This window comes from Moschus berezovskii, chromosome 25 (genome assembly GCF_049115385.1).
Source record: "Moschus berezovskii isolate FMDL1 chromosome 25, NW_MosBer_1.0, whole genome shotgun sequence".
Taxonomy (NCBI): domain Eukaryota; kingdom Metazoa; phylum Chordata; class Mammalia; order Artiodactyla; family Moschidae; genus Moschus; species Moschus berezovskii.
The window spans coordinates 4,927,412-4,945,931 of NC_142484.1; the positions used below are offsets into that span (position 1 = coordinate 4,927,412).

General features: G+C 48.8%; 1 protein-coding gene across 3 annotated transcripts in view; it reads left to right on the forward strand.

Moving 5' to 3' along the window:
- CPT1A (carnitine palmitoyltransferase 1A) overlaps positions 1–18,520 on the forward strand; it is a 57,911-nt gene that overhangs the window by 36,726 nt on the left and 2,665 nt on the right. For all 3 annotated transcript variants that reach the window (XM_055415321.2, XM_055415323.2, XM_055415322.2), the window contains exons 12-18: positions 290–395; positions 3,716–3,832; positions 6,334–6,498; positions 12,592–12,726; positions 14,379–14,531; positions 16,045–16,158; positions 16,479–16,571. In XM_055415321.2, the coding sequence (XP_055271296.2) occupies positions 290–395; positions 3,716–3,832; positions 6,334–6,498; positions 12,592–12,726; positions 14,379–14,531; positions 16,045–16,158; positions 16,479–16,571 (883 nt within the window). The remainder of the gene's footprint in view (positions 1–289; positions 396–3,715; positions 3,833–6,333; positions 6,499–12,591; positions 12,727–14,378; positions 14,532–16,044; positions 16,159–16,478; positions 16,572–18,520) is intronic.

An 18,520-nucleotide genomic window follows, 5' to 3' on the forward strand; every position in this document is an offset into this window, starting at 1 on the left:
GTTGTGGCCCACGGGTTTATTTGCTCTAAGGCACGTTGGGACCTTCCCAGACCAGGGCTCAAACCTGTATCTCCTGCGTTGGCAGGAGAATTCTTTACCACTGAGCCACCAGGGAGGCCCTTCTGTATGTATTTTTATTATCACTTGTGGAGATTTGTTCACCTCTACCAACCATAGGAGGGGTAGATACAGTCAGTTGAGGCCATCCATAAGAAAACAAACACGTTGTCTCGATTTGCTTTTGTCTTTGTAAACGTGTCAGTTGCATAAATATTTTTGTGTCATGCAGGTGGTTTGATAAATCATTCACATTTATCATCTTTAAAAACGGCAAGATGGGCATAAACGCAGAGCACTCCTGGGCCGATGCACCCATCATGGGTCACCTTTGGGAGGTGAGTATCTGAAAGTTTAACTTGATTGTAGAAATTGCTGTTGAAAAACCAAATCCCCGACTGAATTAAACTTTGTAGTATCTGTCCAGTTATAATGTTTTCAGCAGGTGTTGGCACTGTCAACTTATGGCTGAGGTTCCTTAAATGGAAACGTTTATTGTCATATCCTGAAGGGGCCAAAATAATGAGATGGCCTTGGCTCTGACTCAGTGACTTCAGGGCGGAACTGAAGCTCAGTTATTTTGAAAGCTGCCAAGTTTTAGGCCAAATAAAAGCAAGGGTATTGAAATCTTGGTTTATGAAAGTGCAGTATGCCTTTTACCACTTCGCTTAATTCTTAGAATTACCAAGTTACTGAAAAACCCACCAAAGCCTGTCATCCTCTCCCTCCACCTAATATTTTACATTTATTTATTTTTTGGCTGTGCCGTAAAATGTGCGATCGTAGTTCCCCAATTGGGGATCGAAACCAAGCCCTCTGCAGTGGAAGTGTGGAGTCCTCACCACTGTTCGTTGTTGGTGTCCAGTCGCTCAGTCATGTCCAGCTCTTGAGCCCATGGACTGCAGCATGCCAAGCTCCCCTGTCCGGGAAACCTTTAAAAAGGAAAGAAAAAATTGCTCCAGTCTATAAGACAGCGGTGTGGTCCTAAGACATTAACGTGTGATAAAAGTAGCCAAGTTGTCAAAAAGGCTCTTTTTCATCACCCTTATCTTTGCTGATGCCAGCAAAGGCTGAGAGATCCTTTCAACTAAAGATCTGTCATAGATCAAACCCCCTTCACCACTGCTGAATGTTGAAATGAGACACTTTAAGTCTCTTTGCACTTCGTAATGGTCCACGCCTATTAACACCCTGTTCCAAGGACTCTCCCAGTAATAAAAGCATCAGAGCAGTACTTTGGTGAAAGAAATCTGAGTCATAGGCAGTCGGGATCACATTAGGTACATTTAACAAGTAGAGAAATCTACAGGATACTGACAAGGCCAGGCTTATTTTTTTCAGTTCTCTGGATAAGATAAGGATAAAAGGATTTAGTCTTACATTAGGGTGACCAGTTGGATGCGGTGGTGTTTAACTGTTAACTGCCCAATGGACACAATGACTGCCCAATGGAAGTGATGAAAGGGTCCTGGAATGAGACAATGGTGATGGAAAGAACAACCACACTGAACTACCCCTTGAAGAGGTGAACTATATGCTTTGTGAATTACATCTGGATTTTTTTAAATAACAACATTTTAAAAAATAATAAAAATATTTTTTAAAAGGTATTTCTGCCCTCGGGGAGTTTACATTCCAGTGAGGGAAGCAAAATGGACAAAAAAAGAGCCCAAGGTCAGATGGTGACACTGTCGGATGAGCAGGGGAGGGCAGTGGCTCAGGGATGGTGAGCCACACCTTCCATTCGGCCTGTGACTCCAGGAGTCAGACAGGAGCCGAGATGCTCCCTGTGTGGATGAGAACTGACTCACATGTTGTTGACATGGAGACCCACACCCCGGCCAGTTAATGGGCTGGTATAAAGATGCCACCTGTGCCAATTAAAAACAAATCTGGTCCAAGCTGAGTCCTGTTGGCTCTCTGTATATTTCTGGTGTTTGTGTTGGACTCGGGGGCTCTGATGCGGAGCAGACACAGCTAGGCTGGGCCCCTTCACAGGCTCAGCTCCAGGGGCACTGACCACACATGCATGAGATGAGCCCCCCCCTACACTTCACCATCCAACAGTGTCACCATCTGACCTTGGGCTCTTTTGTTGTTCATTTTGCTTCCCCCTCTGGAATGTAAGCTCCCTGAGGGCAGAAATACCTTTTAAAAAATATTTTTATTATTCTTAAAAATTCAGATGTAATTCACAAAGCATATAGTTCACCTCTTCAAGGGTACAGTTCAGTGTGGTGGTTCTTTCCATCAGCACTGTCTCATTCCAGGACACTTTCATCACCCCCACCCCACCCAACCCTTGGTAACCACTAATCTCCTTTCTGTCTCTGCCTGTTCTAGCCACTTCATAGAAATAGAATCAACACAGTACGTGGTCTTGTGTATCTGGCTAATGTTTTCAGGATTCATCTATATTGTTCTATAGGGCTTCATTCCTTTTTTTAAATTAGTTTTGGGATCTCAGTTCCCCAACCGGGGATTGAACCTGGCCCACAGCAGTGCGAGTCCAGAATCCTAACCACTGGGGCTTCGTTCCTTTTGATGGCTGAATAGTATTCTTTCCCATGATAATGCCATATTTTATCTGTTCATAACTTGATGGACTTGTGGGTTCTTTTCGCTTTTTTACTGCTGTCAACATTGCTTCTGTGAACGTCAGCGTACAAGTTGTATGTGAACATGTGTTTTCGTTTCTTTTGAGTACACACCTAAGGGTGGAATTGCTTGGTCATGGCCATCTTTCAACTTTTGTAGAAAGGCAGAAATTCCTGTCTGCTTTGTTCACTGGTGCTCAGAAGCATTGCTGACTCATAGCTGTTGTTCAGTCACTAAGTTGTGTCTGACTCTTGGCGACCCCATGGCCTGCAGCATGCCAGGCTTCCCGGTTCTTCACCATCTCCTGGAGTTTGCTCAAACTCACGTCCATTGAGTCGGTGATGCCATCCAACCATCTCATCCTCCGTCGCCCCCTTCTCCTCCTGCCCTCAATCTTTCCCAGCATCAGGGTCTTTTCCAATGAGTTGGCTCTTCAAATCAAGTGGTCAAAGTACTGGAGCTTCAGTTTCAGCATCAGCCCTTTCAGTGAATATTCAGGGTTGACTCATAGTTGGTGCTCAGTAAATACCATTGAATAAACTGGCTTAAGATTACCTGCCAGTGAACAGAAAGCATTCACACCTGGGCCCACATCCTGGCTCCCTGAGAAATGTGAACTTGGACAGACTCTTCACCTCGCTGAGGCGGTCTTCTCATTTATACGAGTGAGAACAGCAGTTACTACCTTACAGGGTTAGTATCCATCAGGGTAACACCCAGAGGGTACTAGCTCACAGCCAGGACATAGAAGCAGGCTCTGAGCTACTTTCTGCACATCATACACTCAGCTTGAATCCTGGCTGTTGTCCTTACCTGTCCAAACACTGTCGGACCTCTCCAGGTCCATCTTTGTTGCCCCTGAAGTAGAGATCAGACTACCTCATTAGGTGGATGTTCACAGGATGTCAAATGCTCAGCAGACCCTAAGCAAGTAGTTATGGTTAAGTCTTGATTGCATTTCTAGAAAGAAGAGGATGTGTTTTGAGAGGTCAGGTGACTTGTATATAACAGTTACCTGTGATGATCTCGGACTTAACAGATGTGTCTTTATTTTTGACAGTACGTCATGGCCACGGACAGCTTCATGCTGGGTTACACGGAGGACGGACACTGTAAAGGAGAAACCAACCCGAACATTCCTTACCCCACCCGGCTGCAGTGGGACATCCCGGAAGAAGTAAGTCCTACTCCTCAGATGCTCGTCAGTTACCTCGGATGGGAGACGCGCCTAAACTCTCACAGTCGAATTTTCCAGTGGTCCTTCCTGCATGCTCACGAGCTCAGTTGAATGCCCCCAAGACGCAAATCTGTCCGTCTGGGCGTTTCTTCCTGGGCCCTCGAAGCTGCTATTGCCTTGGGAGCCCCGGTCAGTAGTTCTTCTTTCACTGAAAGCTTTTGGCTGAGATAGTCAGTGAAATTCCTAGCTCAAACTTAGCTAGACATCACAATGAAAAAGTGAACATCGAAATCGTTCCTTTGGAGTTGAAGTGCCCTCGGTCACTAATTTGTCATTTTTGTTCCTCTGAGTCTTCTCCAATGCAGTCCACTCCGTGGAAGCCCTTTGGGGAAGGAATTTTATGGCTGGAAATACCAAATCAAAGCCAAGCAGGAATTCCCAGGGCCTGAGAAGTCTTTTTCTTTTTTGAAGTCATTTTTGACATAGAAAATATTGGATCTGTACTATAAAGTCTTATCCGTCTGCATCTTTTTGTTCAGCCTGCATCCCTGTGGCTGATGTGTGGTCCTCAGAGAGGCATGACTTCTGAGGAAGCGTGTGACAGAGTCCTTCTAGCTGACTAAGTCATGTACCATTTATTAAAAAGATTTTTTTGGGTGGATTTTCGTTTTTAGAGCACTTGTAGGTTCGCAGCAAAATCCGAGTGGAAGGTGCAGAGGTCTCCCCCGCTCTCTGCGTCCTCACACGCACAGCCACTCCTGCTGCAGTGTCCCTCCCAGCGGGTCCGTGTGTTAAGGCGATGAGGCGGCACTGACCCGTCAGCATCGCTAAGGTTCGCAGCTCACATTCGGGTTCACGCTTGCTGTCACGCCTGGTGCTGTGTGTCTGTGGTGTGGACAGAGATCTGATGACACGCAGAGCAGTGTCACTGCCCTAGAACCTCTCCTCTGCCGGCTCATCCCTGTCTCCCGCCTTGCTCCTGACAGCACAGGTCTCACCATCTCTATCATATTGCCTTTCCCTGAGTGTCATACAGCTGGAATCGTATAGTGTGGAGCTGTTTCACTGACTTCTTTCCCTTAGTCATGTGCATTTAAGATTCCTTGTATGACTCACGGCTGAGGACTGACTTCTATTGTACAGCTGTCCCACAGTCCATGTCGTTTTTTTTTTTCTGTTTTTGGCTGTGCTGATTGGTATGTGGGAACCTAGTTCCCCAACCAGGGATCAAGCCTGCACCCCCTAGAGTGGAAGCACAGAGTCTTAACCACTGCACCACAGGGAGGTCCCAGTCCATTTCTTTTTTAAAACTGGTCCCTCGATGGCTAGCATATAACAAGAATGCATCTCATGAAACAAAACCTGTGACTCTTTGAAATGCCCTCTGGGGGTCCCACTGGGACCAGGATTTCCTCCTTTGTGGGCCACCCCATTGCTGTTTAGAGGCTGAAGGGCAGTGCCATGTTACCAACTTACTGCGACTCTTAGGTTAGAAAGATTGGAAAAAACCAAGAAGTAAACGTGATGTTTACTGGACTGGAAGAAGCACAAGCTGGAGTCAAGATTGCCGGGAGAAATATCAATAACCTCAGATACGCAGATGGCACCACCCTTATGGCAGAAAGTGAAAAGGAACTAAAAAGCCTCTTGATGAAAGTGAAAGAGGAGAGTGAAAAGGTTGGCTTGAAGCTCAACATTCAGAAAACTAAGATCATGGCATCTGGTCCCATCACTTCATGGGAAATAGCTGGGGAAACAATGGAAACAGTGTCAGAATTTATTTTCTTGGGCTCCAAAATCACTGCGGATGCTGATTGCAGCCATGAAATCAAAAGACGCTTACTCCTTGGAAGGAAAGTTGTGACCAACCTAGATAGCATATTAAAAAGCAGAGACATTACTTTGCCAACCAAGGTCCGTCTAGTCAAGGCTACGGTTTTTCCCGTGGTCATGTATGGATGTGAGAGTTGGGCTGTGAAGAAAGCTGATCGCCGAAGAATTGATGCTTTTGAACTGTGGTGCTGGAGAAGACTCTTGAGAGTCCCTTGGACTGCAAGGAGATCCAATCAGTCCATTCTAAAGGAGATCAGTCCTGGGTGTTCATTGGAAGGACTGATGCTAAAGCTGAAACTCCAATAGTTTGGCCACCTCATGCGACGAGTTGACTCACTGGAAAAGACTCTGATGCTGGGAGGGATTGGGGGCGGGAGGAGAAGGGGACGACAGAGAATGAGATGGCTGGATGGCATCACCAACTCGATGGACATGAGTCTGAGTGAGCTCCGGGAGTTGGTGATGGACAGGGAGGCCTGGCGTGCTGTGGTTCATGGGGTTGCAGAGTCGGACACGGCTGAGCGACTGGACTGAACTGAAACGTGATGTATGTGTTTCCGAGCAACAAGTCTGTCTGTTAGCGGTGCTGAGAGTCAGCTTGCGTTTTCTTCAACTTCTGTCGGAACTTCCCTCCCATTAAGTGAAGCCTTTTCTCCTTTTCCCCCAAGTGTCAGGAGGTCATTGAGACTTCGCTGAGCAGCGCCAGCCTCCTGGCCAACGACGTGGATTTCCACTCCTTCCCATTCCGCACTTTCGGTAAAGGGCTGATCAAGAAATGCAAAACCAGCCCGGACGCCTTCGTGCAGCTCTCACTCCAGCTGGCTCATTACAAGGTGAGCACTCCTGGGGGCCCTGAACGCAGGCCCAAGGCCGCCCGCCCAGCGAGTAGGGGAGGACCCGTCGTGGGGCTAGTCGTGCCTGGGATGGTCGTGGGATCCTGCTTCACACGGGAGGAGAGGTACAATGTAGGGGGTGGAAGGCAAGTGAGATCTCCTCGCTCTACAAAGCAGGAATCAGACATGTAAGTTCCCAGTCCTAGGATTTGGGAAAGCAGAACTACTTAGGGCAGGCGACTGGAGGTCTCTGACCCTTGACATCCTTTTCCATAGGAGGGGATACACTATCCCCACGGGAGGTATTCTGGGATGGGTGGGGTCCCTGTACGCACAGAAGCTGGTAGTGTTTCCAGGGCCCTGGAGGACCTCAGTGAGACTCTTTTGCATAGGAGGGAGCATTCCAACCTGAAAGTGTGGCCCTGGTTTCCAGGGGCAGTGGAAGTCATTGTCGCATTGGGTCAAGATATGTCCTGGCTTTAATGGAGAATTTCTGTCTCCAAAGCTTGAGGGTTGCACACAGATGCAGGGCAGCATTTCTGGACAGTGGCTCTGCTGTGTGGATTCTGCTCTGTGCCGGGCGCTGGTCTCAGTGTGCTACGCACACAGCTCTCACAGCCTCCTCACAAACAAGTCTCTACAGTTGGCCCATTTTACCGGCTGAGAAAATCGGGGTTCACTCCAAGAGCTGAGCTGACCAGCTGCCAAGGTGATACTGGAGTCAGGAATGGGTCCTGGGGACAGCCTGGGGACAGTAGCTTCGACTGCTCTATAACTCAGGTCAGGAAGATAAACAGATGGAGGACAGCACAAGAGGCAGTGTTAGTATCAGATAAATGACAACCGATGGGCCACAACTGTACTTCAGATAGACTCTAATACAGCTGATGGATGCACGAAAAAAGACAGCCACGGACCAGTTTTGCTCACAAATGCAAATGCAAAAAATCTAAATAAGGTAATAGCAAATAGCATCAAGCAGTATCGGGAAAATACAGCCGCCAGTAATAGTTAACACCAGCAGCAGGAAGATGGTTTGGTATTAGTAAATCCAGTAATAGATTTAATCATGTTACTAGCTCAGAGAAGAAGCCAGTCATTTTGACAGATTGTGACGAGGCATTCATAATGGAGCATCCCTACTCAGTAACTCTTAGCATAGAAGCTATCTCCTTAACACAGTAAATCACATCGTGTGCCAGCAGCCAGGGTCTTCCTCAAAAGTGGAGGTTGGAGGCAGCCCCATTAAAGCAGGAAGGATGAAGTGACCTCCAGGGGCTGTTCTTGAATGTCTTTGCATTAAAGGGCATGAGTGCAGCTGACAGGATCACTGGGCAGAAGAAATATTCGCACATCTGCTCAGACGGTGGAGTGGGTGGGAAAGCTTTTATGTTAGGAAGCACGCTCAGTAAGGAGGTCTGGTGCAGAATTATACAAAGACCAGCATATTTGTCTTTTAGCTGTGATAGTCAAGTGGGAGACATCGTAGGAAAATGTGATACGAACTAGAAGTAAAAACCTGGGATTCCCCCACGCCTCTATTTATAAAGCAGACAGGACCTTTGGGAAAAAGACCCAGAGCCTAGGAGAAGGAATGGACCCTCGGAGAGGGAGGGAAGGCTGTGGTTTTGGACAGAGAGTCTCAGCACCTTCGAGATGAATGTCCCCGGTTCACACGTGCACTGTGAGCCTCGTCAGAGGTCCGCAGAAGACTTTGGGAGAAGGGCTGGGCTGGCTTACCTTCAAGTTCAAATGGAGGGCTAACATTTGAGAATAACCGGTAATATTTTGAAAAGGAAAGGTTGTCAGGTGGAGATGGGGCAGGGTGAGGTGGAGACTTGCTCTTTCAAAGCTGAAAATATAGAAACCAGAACCTTATAGTGATTAACACATTATAGTTTTGGTGCCAGAACAGTTTCATGGAATCACATAACAGTTTATTTGACTCTGATTATTTGTTTTAATAACCCAAGCAGTTATGTTTATTCTTTGCACTCTGGCTAGAAACAGCCAGAATTTCATTCTTGGTCCCCCACCCCTCCACCAATTCTTCGCGTGGCACTCAGTCTATTAAAAATGATTGACCAAAGTCTATTAATAGTTTAAAGCAGACTCCTCCATTCAAAAGTTCCTTCCTGCACACCTGTTGGAAGGCCAGCTCTGTTAGGAACAGACTTCACGGTGGCACTCACAGTCAGACCTGTCTGCCCAGCTGTGGGCTGGAGGGCCTCACGGGGGCTGCTGCACAAATCCAGATGTTCTGGATAGGCCCTGTGGGGGGTTCTGCTCCAGCCATCTAACCTTCTTTGTGCCTTGGACCCCTTGGGCAGTTGGAGAAAGCCTTGGGGATCCCTTCTCAGAATGATGTTTAGAAAGCATAAAATGAAATACGCAGGGTTACAAAAGTAACCAATTAATAACACGCAGGTGTCAAAATAGTAAGCGTCCTTTTGTGGTGCAGTAGATGTGATTGTTGTTTTTGGATATGATCTTATTCATTTTATTATGTTTGGCTGTGCTGAGTCTTTGCTCCTTGGGCTTTTCTCGAGTTGTGGTGCGCGGGTTTCTCATCACGGTGGCCTCTCTGGTCGTGTGGCACGGCCTCTAGGGTGTGGGCACTTCAGTTATTGTGGCACGTGGGCACAGTAGTTGTGGCTCCCAAGCTCTAGAGCACAAGCTCGGTAGTTGCGATGCAGAGGCTTAGCGGCTCCACGGCATGTGGGATCTTCCTGGATCAAGGATCAAACCCGTGTCTCCGGCATTGGCGGGTGGATTCTTTACCACTGAGCCACCAGGGAAGCCCTAGATGTAATTGTTCATGCACTGACTTTCAAGCAGCAGGTCTGATAAGTGCCTTTAACTTTGAAGCAGTGATAAGCTTAGATGCTATTTTGGGGTATCTGCAATAACCACATGCTGTGTGCTTAGTCACTCAGTCGTGTCTGACTCCCTGTGACCCTGTGGACTGTAGCCCTTCGGGCTCCTCTGTCCATGGGGACTCTCCAGGCAAGAAACTGGAGTGGGTTGCCATGGGTATCTTCCCAATGCAGGATAGAACCCAGGTCTGCCACAGCGCAGGCAGTCTTTACCATTGAGCCGCCGTAATTTGACGTGAAAATAGCTGCGATTTTTTTTCTATTCAGCATCACAGGCACTGCTCATAACTCTTGAGATTTGTTGCCTCCGCTTCTAAATGCTGTATTTCACTTTTGTGAAATTAAAAAATTTTGCGTATTTTTCATCCAAGTTTACACATCCCCAGGGTCAGTCACCCTTGATCTGGTCTTTATACTGACCTCTGGTGCCACTCTGGACCTGTTCTCTCCTTTTGCTGCTTTTGAATCTGCCGGACTCATTTCTACCACAGGACCTTTGCACTTGCTCTGCACTGGCAATTAATAACTCCCAGGTTTTTTTTAATAGTTTTTTTGGCTTTGCATCATACAGGATCTTGGTTCTCTGACCAGGGATAGAAACCACATGCCCTGCATTGGAAGCACTGAGTCTTAGCTTCTGGACTGCCAGGGAAGTCCTCGCTGCCTCCCAGACCAAGGTGGGGTTGCTTAGATGTCCTATTTAAAAGAGCCCTACTGGGGTTTCCCTGGTGATGCAGTGATTAAGACTGTACTTCAAATGCAAGGGGTTCAGGTTTGAGCCCTGGTCTGGGCAGTAAGATCCCACATTCTGTGCAGCGCAGCCAAAAACTGAAAAAAGTTGAAAACAAATAAATAAGGCTCCTCCCATTACACTCTTCCCCGACCGTGCGTTATTTCTGTGCGTTGCACCTGTCACTCCGTGACGTCAGGTGTGTGCTCATCCTTCCTCTCTCCTCCTGGAATGTTGGAGATGGGCAGGGATGTGATATGTCTCCTTTGCCACCGCATCCCAGTGCCAGGAGCATGATCGCCGCCGTGGAAGAGGCATCAGTAAACACATATTGAACAACAGATTTAATGAAGACCTTGGGCCGTAGTCATAATTCTCGGCTATAGCTATTGGCTTCCTGTTTTGGGGTCATATTTATTTCTTACTTGGAAAACGGAGGTGAAAGGTCCCCCTAAATGCCACCAACCCCAACAGTTAGCTCCAGGGCAGCAATCCAAGTATGCAAAAGGTTTGTATTCTCACACTGTGTGTGTTAATATCTTTATAGACTTTGTCTTTTGATCCTGCTGGTTAGACACTGGAGATGTTTTGGCGGTGGCCACTCTTCCGATGGTGAGGTAGTGGCTGGTCGTAGCAGGTTAAGTGGGTATAGCCATAACCCGGCTTGGGGTCTGAGTACACTAATATTCAGTGCATTGGCCATGAGGTTTTTAGATGGTCACTAAAAAATTGTGGGTGTAATGCATGATTGCACTGACCACTTACACGGTTAAAGTTTGATGTTGGAAAGTTGACTTCAAATAAATTGTTGCATCATACACCCCAAGTTAACCTGTATTAAATGATTAAAATAGCACGTTTATACTTTTTCCTCATCCCCTTCTTCCTTCCAGGCTCCCCAGTGCTTTATGACAAGACCCTGGGAAAGCCCCCGATAGTAAGCTCCCCTCCTATAGGGAATTCTCTGAAAGGCATATTTGGTAAAATGACCTTAGTTCAGCTCTGTAGGCCAGATGAGGGGTTAGAACCTCTCAGACCCCATCCAAGAGAAATGTAATAGCCAGTGTGTTAAAGGATGAGTAGATTATGAGCTGGCGGGTCTTTGTGCTGGGTCCTGGGGGTGCCCACTGGAGGCTGGGATGGCATTCAGAACCCATGGCCATCTGGCTTCCTCCCTGACCATGCAGGGTGGGGGGACAGCCAATGTTAAGTCAGCCGACCAGCCTTGGGGGTAAAGAGCCCACCCAGCCAGGCTGCTCACAGGTCTGGACTGCACACCAGAAGTTCAGCCTTGCCAGCTCCTGAATGAACAGTATCGGCCTATTGCAGGTGTCTGCTGTCACCCTGGGGCCACCAGGACCCAAATGCCCAGCAGGACGTTGTCTGGTCAGAAGTAACCTGGGCCCACAGTCTGCTGCTCAGCACTCTCCCGTCCCCGTGGGGAGCCTGGTCGTCTTCGAGCTGGGGCTTTGCAGGTGGTTTCCGCCCGCAGCACGGGTGCTGGGCCGGCCCGAGCTCCCGTGGACGGGTGCCTGTCCTCGTCATCCCCGGCCACCTGTGTCCCGGGCGCTTGCGGAACCGTCCGCGCATCTCCCAGCTGTTCCCATCAGCCTGTCTCCTCTCTGGCCCCGACACCAGCGTTCCTCATCGCAGTCTCCATCCTGCCCTGCCCTCTACCTGTCTGTCTCGCCTCCCTTTTTGCCTAGATCACCCCGACCTCTGCCCTAGAGCCCCAAGCACAGCAGACACACCCCCGGGTCAGTCCAAGTCTGCCTGCTTTGATGCTGCACCGAGAAGCTGACAGAGCCCGAGAAACACTCCCCCCAACAAACTGCAGCTCATCTTTTTAATTCATGAGCCCTGACTTCGGTGGTCCCAGACCACCCACTGTCTCCACCCCCAGAGCCTGTCTCATACCCTTTTGCTGACTCCCAGCACCTCCCCTCCATCCTCTCTCTTAGGAAGTGAACTTCCTTATTTCACCAAGAAAGTGAATGTTCTAAAAAGACCCCCGTCTGCTCCCCTCAGCGACTGCCAGCCATTCCCTCCTGCTTTCTCTCCCTCTTGTCTAATGGCCGGTGTTGGGGGCTCTCTGTGCTGCAGGCACTGGCCACCCACCCACTTCCTGCCCCCTCGGAGGAGGACCTTCCAGACCTGGAGTTAAGTAATTCCCAGCTCCTGCATGCAGTTCCCAGTCCTGTACCGTATTCTTCCTAATACTGCGTCTGCACTCAGGCAGGTGTGTGAGATCCAGAAACCGGGTCATGGCACCAGTCGCATCTGGACACAGAAACCTGGACCCTCCCACCCCTTTCAAAGCTAGTGACATTTCCACCTGCCTGCTGCATAAGCCCGTGTAAAAACTGACAATGACTAAAAACTGCCTCTGACGATGGTGTCTGCTTTTCCCGGCTGACTTGAACCGTTCCCCTTTGATGTCTTTGTCAACACGCCCAGCCTTGTGTTAAAGTATTTTTCCTTTCCCAGGACATGGGTAAGTTTTCCCTCACCTACGAGGCCTCCATGACGCGGCTCTTCCGAGAGGGCAGAACGGAGACTGTGCGTTCGTGCACCAGTGAGTCGTGCAACTTCGTGCTGGCCATGGTGGACCCCACACAGACGGTAGGTTCCGCCCGGCCAGGAGGAGGACAGCCCCCAAGGGGCCGTCTCTGCTGTCCAGAGGATGACACCCGAGGTTGACATGCAGGCTTCCCTGATTAAATCCCACGCATCCTTCTCCAGCAAGTCCGTGTCCGGCATCTCCTTCCTTCCCTCTACCCGTCTCGGGAGGACAGAGATTATTAAAAGGCAACCATCTGGACAGACACAAAGGTTCATGTTTGCATCCATCCTGTTATTCTGTAACTTCTACAAGTGAGGTTATACTTCATAGGAGTCTTTAACATTCATTTATTTTTTATTATTTGGCTATACCAGGTCTTAGTTGAGTCGTGCGAGATCTTTAGTTGTGGCATATGCGATCTAATTGTGGACCGGGTGTCAAACCTGGGCTCCCTGCACGGGAAACTCATAGCCACTGGACCCCCAGGGAGGGCCCCCTCAGAGTCTTTAAATCAGAGCGGTGCACAGCCGGTGAATACAGGAATGGGAGGGCGGTGGGGCAGGACAGCGCTCATAGTCGGTGTCTGGCCGAGAAAATGGTGACCATCCATGGGTGCCTTCTTATTTTATTATTATTATTACTGGTTTTTGTTGACACACACGGCACGTGAGATCTTAGTTCTCTGACCAGGGATTTAACCCACAACTCCTGCGTTGGGAGCGTGGATTCTTAACCACTAGACCACCAGGGAAGTTCCACACAGACAGCTTCTGCCCGGGGTTCCTGAAGCCCATTGCCCACACTGAAGCCCCCCGAGCAGGCTCGGGGCTCGGGGTTTTTCTGTGCATTGCCTTTGACAGTCCTGGCGGTGGCCCATGAAGCATTATCAGTTCGTTTTTGATAGATAAAGGAACAGACACTTAGCTGATTCTGGCACACTGCTGACCACACACCCAGTGAGGGGCTGAGGCCTGTCCTGTCCGGGTGTGCTGACCCCCGAGGGGACATGCCCGGGCTTTTGCTCCGCTCTGGGGAGCTCCTTCCTGGAAAGGCTGTCGGTTCCGATGGGAGGAGCTCGGCAGGTCTCATCACAGTTGGCTCTTATCTGTCACTGGCTGCCTCCAGAACAGCCTGAGGGCCGTGTCTGGAGTGAACGGGCCTCCACGTCCACCGAAGGGCTTGTGTCTCCTTGTTCTGAGATCGACCGACAGGGTCCTAAAGAACCTGGAGCAGCCTTTTCGGGTCTGACCTGTAGGCCCCAGAAGCTCTGTTTCGCCGAGCTGACAGACCACCCTGGAAGGTTATTTAAAGGCCCGCAGGAGTGTCGCAGCCCCCTGGGAGGAAAGGGGCTTCATTCCACACGATGAGACGTGGAGGCTGGCACTTTCCTACTTATTTAGTCGTCTCATTTGTGTGAAAGGTGAAATGACGCCCAGTGGGCAGCACACAGGATCCTGAAACTGCCTCTCCAACAGCCTGTCCCCTCCACAGCCTCGCAGCAGGAATCTGGGGTGGGGGCAGCTGGCCAGTGGCGTTTCTGTCAGGTTGCCTTGGCAACCACCCAAAGACCACCCAGACCCCCTGCCCGCCCCACCAGTGGCCTGCTGTCTCAGCACCCTTTTGGACCACTGGGGAGAAGGGCCTGTGACCGTCATCTTGGAGCTTAGACCATGGTGCACGACCTGAAACTGCCCGTGCTTTGTTATTTCAGGTTGAACAGAAGCTCAAGTTGTTCAAGATCGCGTCTGAGAAGCATCAGCTTCTGTACCGCCTGGCGATGACCGGCGCGGGGATCGACCGCCACCTCTTCTGCCTCTACGTCGTATCCAAGTACCTTGCGGTCGACTCCCCTTTCCTGAAGGAGGTGAGGTCCTTTTGTGCTGCCCACTTGGCTTTCTTGGCTAAACTAAACTTAGTCAATCTTAGGACAAAACTTAGTAAAACAGTACAGCTTTGCCAGTCAGAGCTGGTCTAACAGATGGGTTCCAGGGCACAGCGGTCCTCATGCTGGAAAATCTGAGCCACATTTCTTCAGCCCCTGGGATGCCATTGTTGTTTAGTCGCCAAGTCACATCAGACTCCTTGCAACCCCATGGACTACAGCACACCAGGCTCCTCTGTCCTCCACTGTCTCCTGGAGTTTGCTCAAACTCATGTCCATTGAGTCGGTGATGCCATCCAACCATCTCATCCTCTGTTGCCCCCTTCTCCTCCTGCCCTCAATCTTTCCCAGCATCAGGGTCTCCACTGATTGAGTCAGCTTTTCACACTAGGTGGCCAAAGTATTGGAGCTTCAGCATCAGTCCTTCCAGTGAATATTCAGGGTTGATTTCCTTTAGGATTGACTGGTTTAATCTCCTTGCAGTCCAGGGGACTCTCAAGAGTCTTTTCCAGCACCACAGTTCAAAAGCATCAATTCTTCAGTGCAAAGTCTTCTTTATGGTCTGACTGTCACATCTGTACATGACTACTGGAAAAACCATGCTTGTACTAAAATAATTATCAAGTGATGAGCCTGAAGGACTGATGCTAAAGCTGAAGCTCCAATCCTTTGGCCACCTGATGAAAAGAACAGACTCACTGGAAAAGACCCTGATGCTCGGAAAGATTGAAGGCAGGAGGAGACGGGGACGACAGAGGATGAGATAGTTGGATGGCATCACCGACTCCATTGACATGAGTTTGAGCAAGCTCTGGAAGCTGGTAGACAGGAAGGTCTGGCCTGCGGCTGTTCATGGAGTCGGAAAGAGTCGGACACGACTGAGCGACTGAACTGAACTGAACTGATGAACTCTGAGGTGTTTTTGTTTTTTTTTTTTTTTAACCACCCTGCAGAGCATGTGGGATCTAGTGCTCTGACCAAGAATTGAAACCTGTGCTTCCTGCAGTGGGAGCCCAGGGCCATAACCATTGCATAGCCAGGGAAGTCCTGAGCTCTGAGTATTTACTTCTTTCATTTTTAATATAGTTGCTTTACTTTTATGTTTATAAAATTTAATTATTTAACAGTGGCTGTGTTTAACAGGCAGCTTGGAAAATTCCTGGAAGTTTGACCGTCAGCTTAGGAGAGCTGGTACCAGTCTGCTCCAGCACACGGCTGCTCCATTCCAAATCTTACTCCCTGTATCTGCCACCTTTTCTGCCAGGACCCCATCAGCCAGTGTTTGCCTCTGTAGTCCAGGTGTCCTCACCTGCTCCATCCCTCTCCGAAGAACCCCTGCCCCGAGAGCCAGCAAGGCCCCCAGGGACATAGCCTTCTGGTGCCTGAAACAGTCCAAACACTGAGCAAGCCTTTCCTCATCTCCTGGGCTCCTTGGGGACAGAAGAGGATGGAGCTGGGAAGTGCCATTAGAACGTCGCCTTGTTTAACTCCCCAGGTCCTATCTGAGCCTTGGAGATTATCCACCAGCCAGACCCCTCCCCAGCAGGTGGAGCTGTTCAATTTGGATAGGAATCCGGACTACGTGTCGAGTGGAGGGGGCTTTGGGCCGGTAAGTGGCCGGGCGTCTGAGTTCACAGAACAGCAAGCACCGGGGCTGTGTCAGCTCTGAGCGCCCGCGCTGAAGGAGCTCCTACCGGTTATTCATGCCAGTATGAATGGCAATCTCATTAAAGGTCCGAAATCCCCTTTGCCTGTGGCCTCATTTCCACGGTTCTGTTGATTCATTCACTCACCATGCCACATGTATGTGGGATCTTATTCCCTGACCAGGGATCGAACCCATGTCCCCTGCAGTTTAGGTGCGGAGCCCTAAGCACTGGACCACCAGGGAATTTCCCCCAAGTTCAGTTTGAACGTGCTTTTCTATAGGTTGCTGATGACGGCTATGGGGTGTCGTACGTTCTCGTCGGTGAGGACCTCATCAATTTCCATATATCATCCAAGTTCTCCTGTTCTGAGACGGTAAGTTCAAAAGTCCCCCCCTTCCCAGGATGGAGTATTTGTACTATTTTCTTTTGAAGGGAGTGGGTGGGGGCACATCCCTGATTTGACAGAAAATTTCAGTTCAGTTATATAGTCTTCCTTGGTTGGGATGTTTTCAAACAAGGATTTTAACAGTTTTAAAAGGGATCCATCTTATTTGGTTGAAAGTCTTCATATTTGCTGGTAGCCGTGGTTTCAAATGTTACTGTGTTGGAGTGCTTCTACAGCTTTTAAACTCTCTGTAACATTGAATGATTGGCTTCCCACCAGTGGCGCTAGTGGTAAGGAAGCCGCCTGCCAGTGCAGGAGATGTAAGAGACGTTGGTTAGATCTCTGGGTTGGGAAGATTCCCTGGAGGAGGAAATGGCAACCCACTCCAGTGTTCTTGCCTGGAGAATCCCATGGACAGAGGAGCCTGGCGGGCTACAGTCCATGGGATCGCAGAGTCGGACACGACTGAAGTGACTTAGCAGGCACGAAACATTGAAGGATAGACAAGATCTCTGTGCATGAGCTAAGTAATTCGCACACATAATGCAGCAGTGGTCCACGGTGTTCTCTGAATGGAACCCGTGACCTCTCCTTCCTAGCATGGCACAGTTAATCCTTATTTATATTCTCACCTTTCCACATTGTACATCGCCTGACAGTCAGTGCCAGGTTCGCCTTTAACAGAGGCGTTTGGAATTCACTTGCTTATTATGTTTTATGTAATGCATTGACATTAGGGAAAAAAGATAACAAGCATCCCAGTGTTCATAGCAGCTCTATTTATAGTAGCCAAGACATGGAAGCAGCCTGAATGTTTATCAACTGATGAATTGATAAGAGGTGAGGTACACACACACGTACACACACGTGCACACCACTAGAACATTCAGTTCAGTTCAGTCGCTGAGTCATGTCCGACTCTCCGCGACCCCATGACTCACAGCACGCCAGGCCTCCCTGTCCATCACCAACTCCCGGAGTTCACGCAAACTCATGTCCATCGAGTCGGTGATGCCATCCAGACATCTCATTCTCTGTTGTCCCCTTCTCCTCCTGCCCCCAATCCCTCCCAGTACCAGAGTCTTTCCAGTGACTCAACTTGTCGCATGAGGTGGCCAAAGTATTGGAGTTTCAGCCTCAGCATCAGTCCTTCCAATGAACACCCAGGACTGATCTCCTTTAGAATGGACTGGTTGGATCTCCTTGCAGTCCAAGGGACTCTCAAGGGTCTTCTCCAGCACCACAGTTCAAAAGCATGAATTCTTTGGCGATCAGCTTTCTTCACAGTCCAACTCTCACATCCATACATGACCACGGGAAAAACCATAGCCTTGACTAGATGGACCTTGGTTGGCAAAGTAATATCTCTGCTTTTTAATATGTTGTCTAGGTTGGTCATAACTTTCCTTCCAAGGAGGAGGCTTCTTTTAATTTCCTGGCTGCAGTCACCATCTGCAGTGATTTTGGAGCCCAAAAAAATAAAGTCTGACACTGTTTCCACTGTTCCCCATCTATTTCCCATGAATATTACTCAACCATAAAAATAATGAAATAATGCCATTTGCAGCAACCTGGATGGGCCTAGAGATTATCATACTAGATGAAGTAAGTCAGAGAAAGGCAATGTCATATGGTTATCAGTTATATGTAGAAATAAAATGATAAAATGGACTTATTTATGAAACAGAAGTAGACTCACAGACATAGAAATCAAATTTATGGTTACCAAAGGGGAAAGGGAGTGGGGAGGGATAAATCAGGAGTTTGGGATTAACAGATACTATTATATATAAAATAGGTAATCAACAGGGACTTACTGTATAGCACAGGGGACTCGACTCCATACTTTATAATAACCTGTATAGAAAAGAATCTGAAAAAGAATGGATACATATGTATATGTGTAACTGAATCACTTTGCTGTATACCTGAAATTA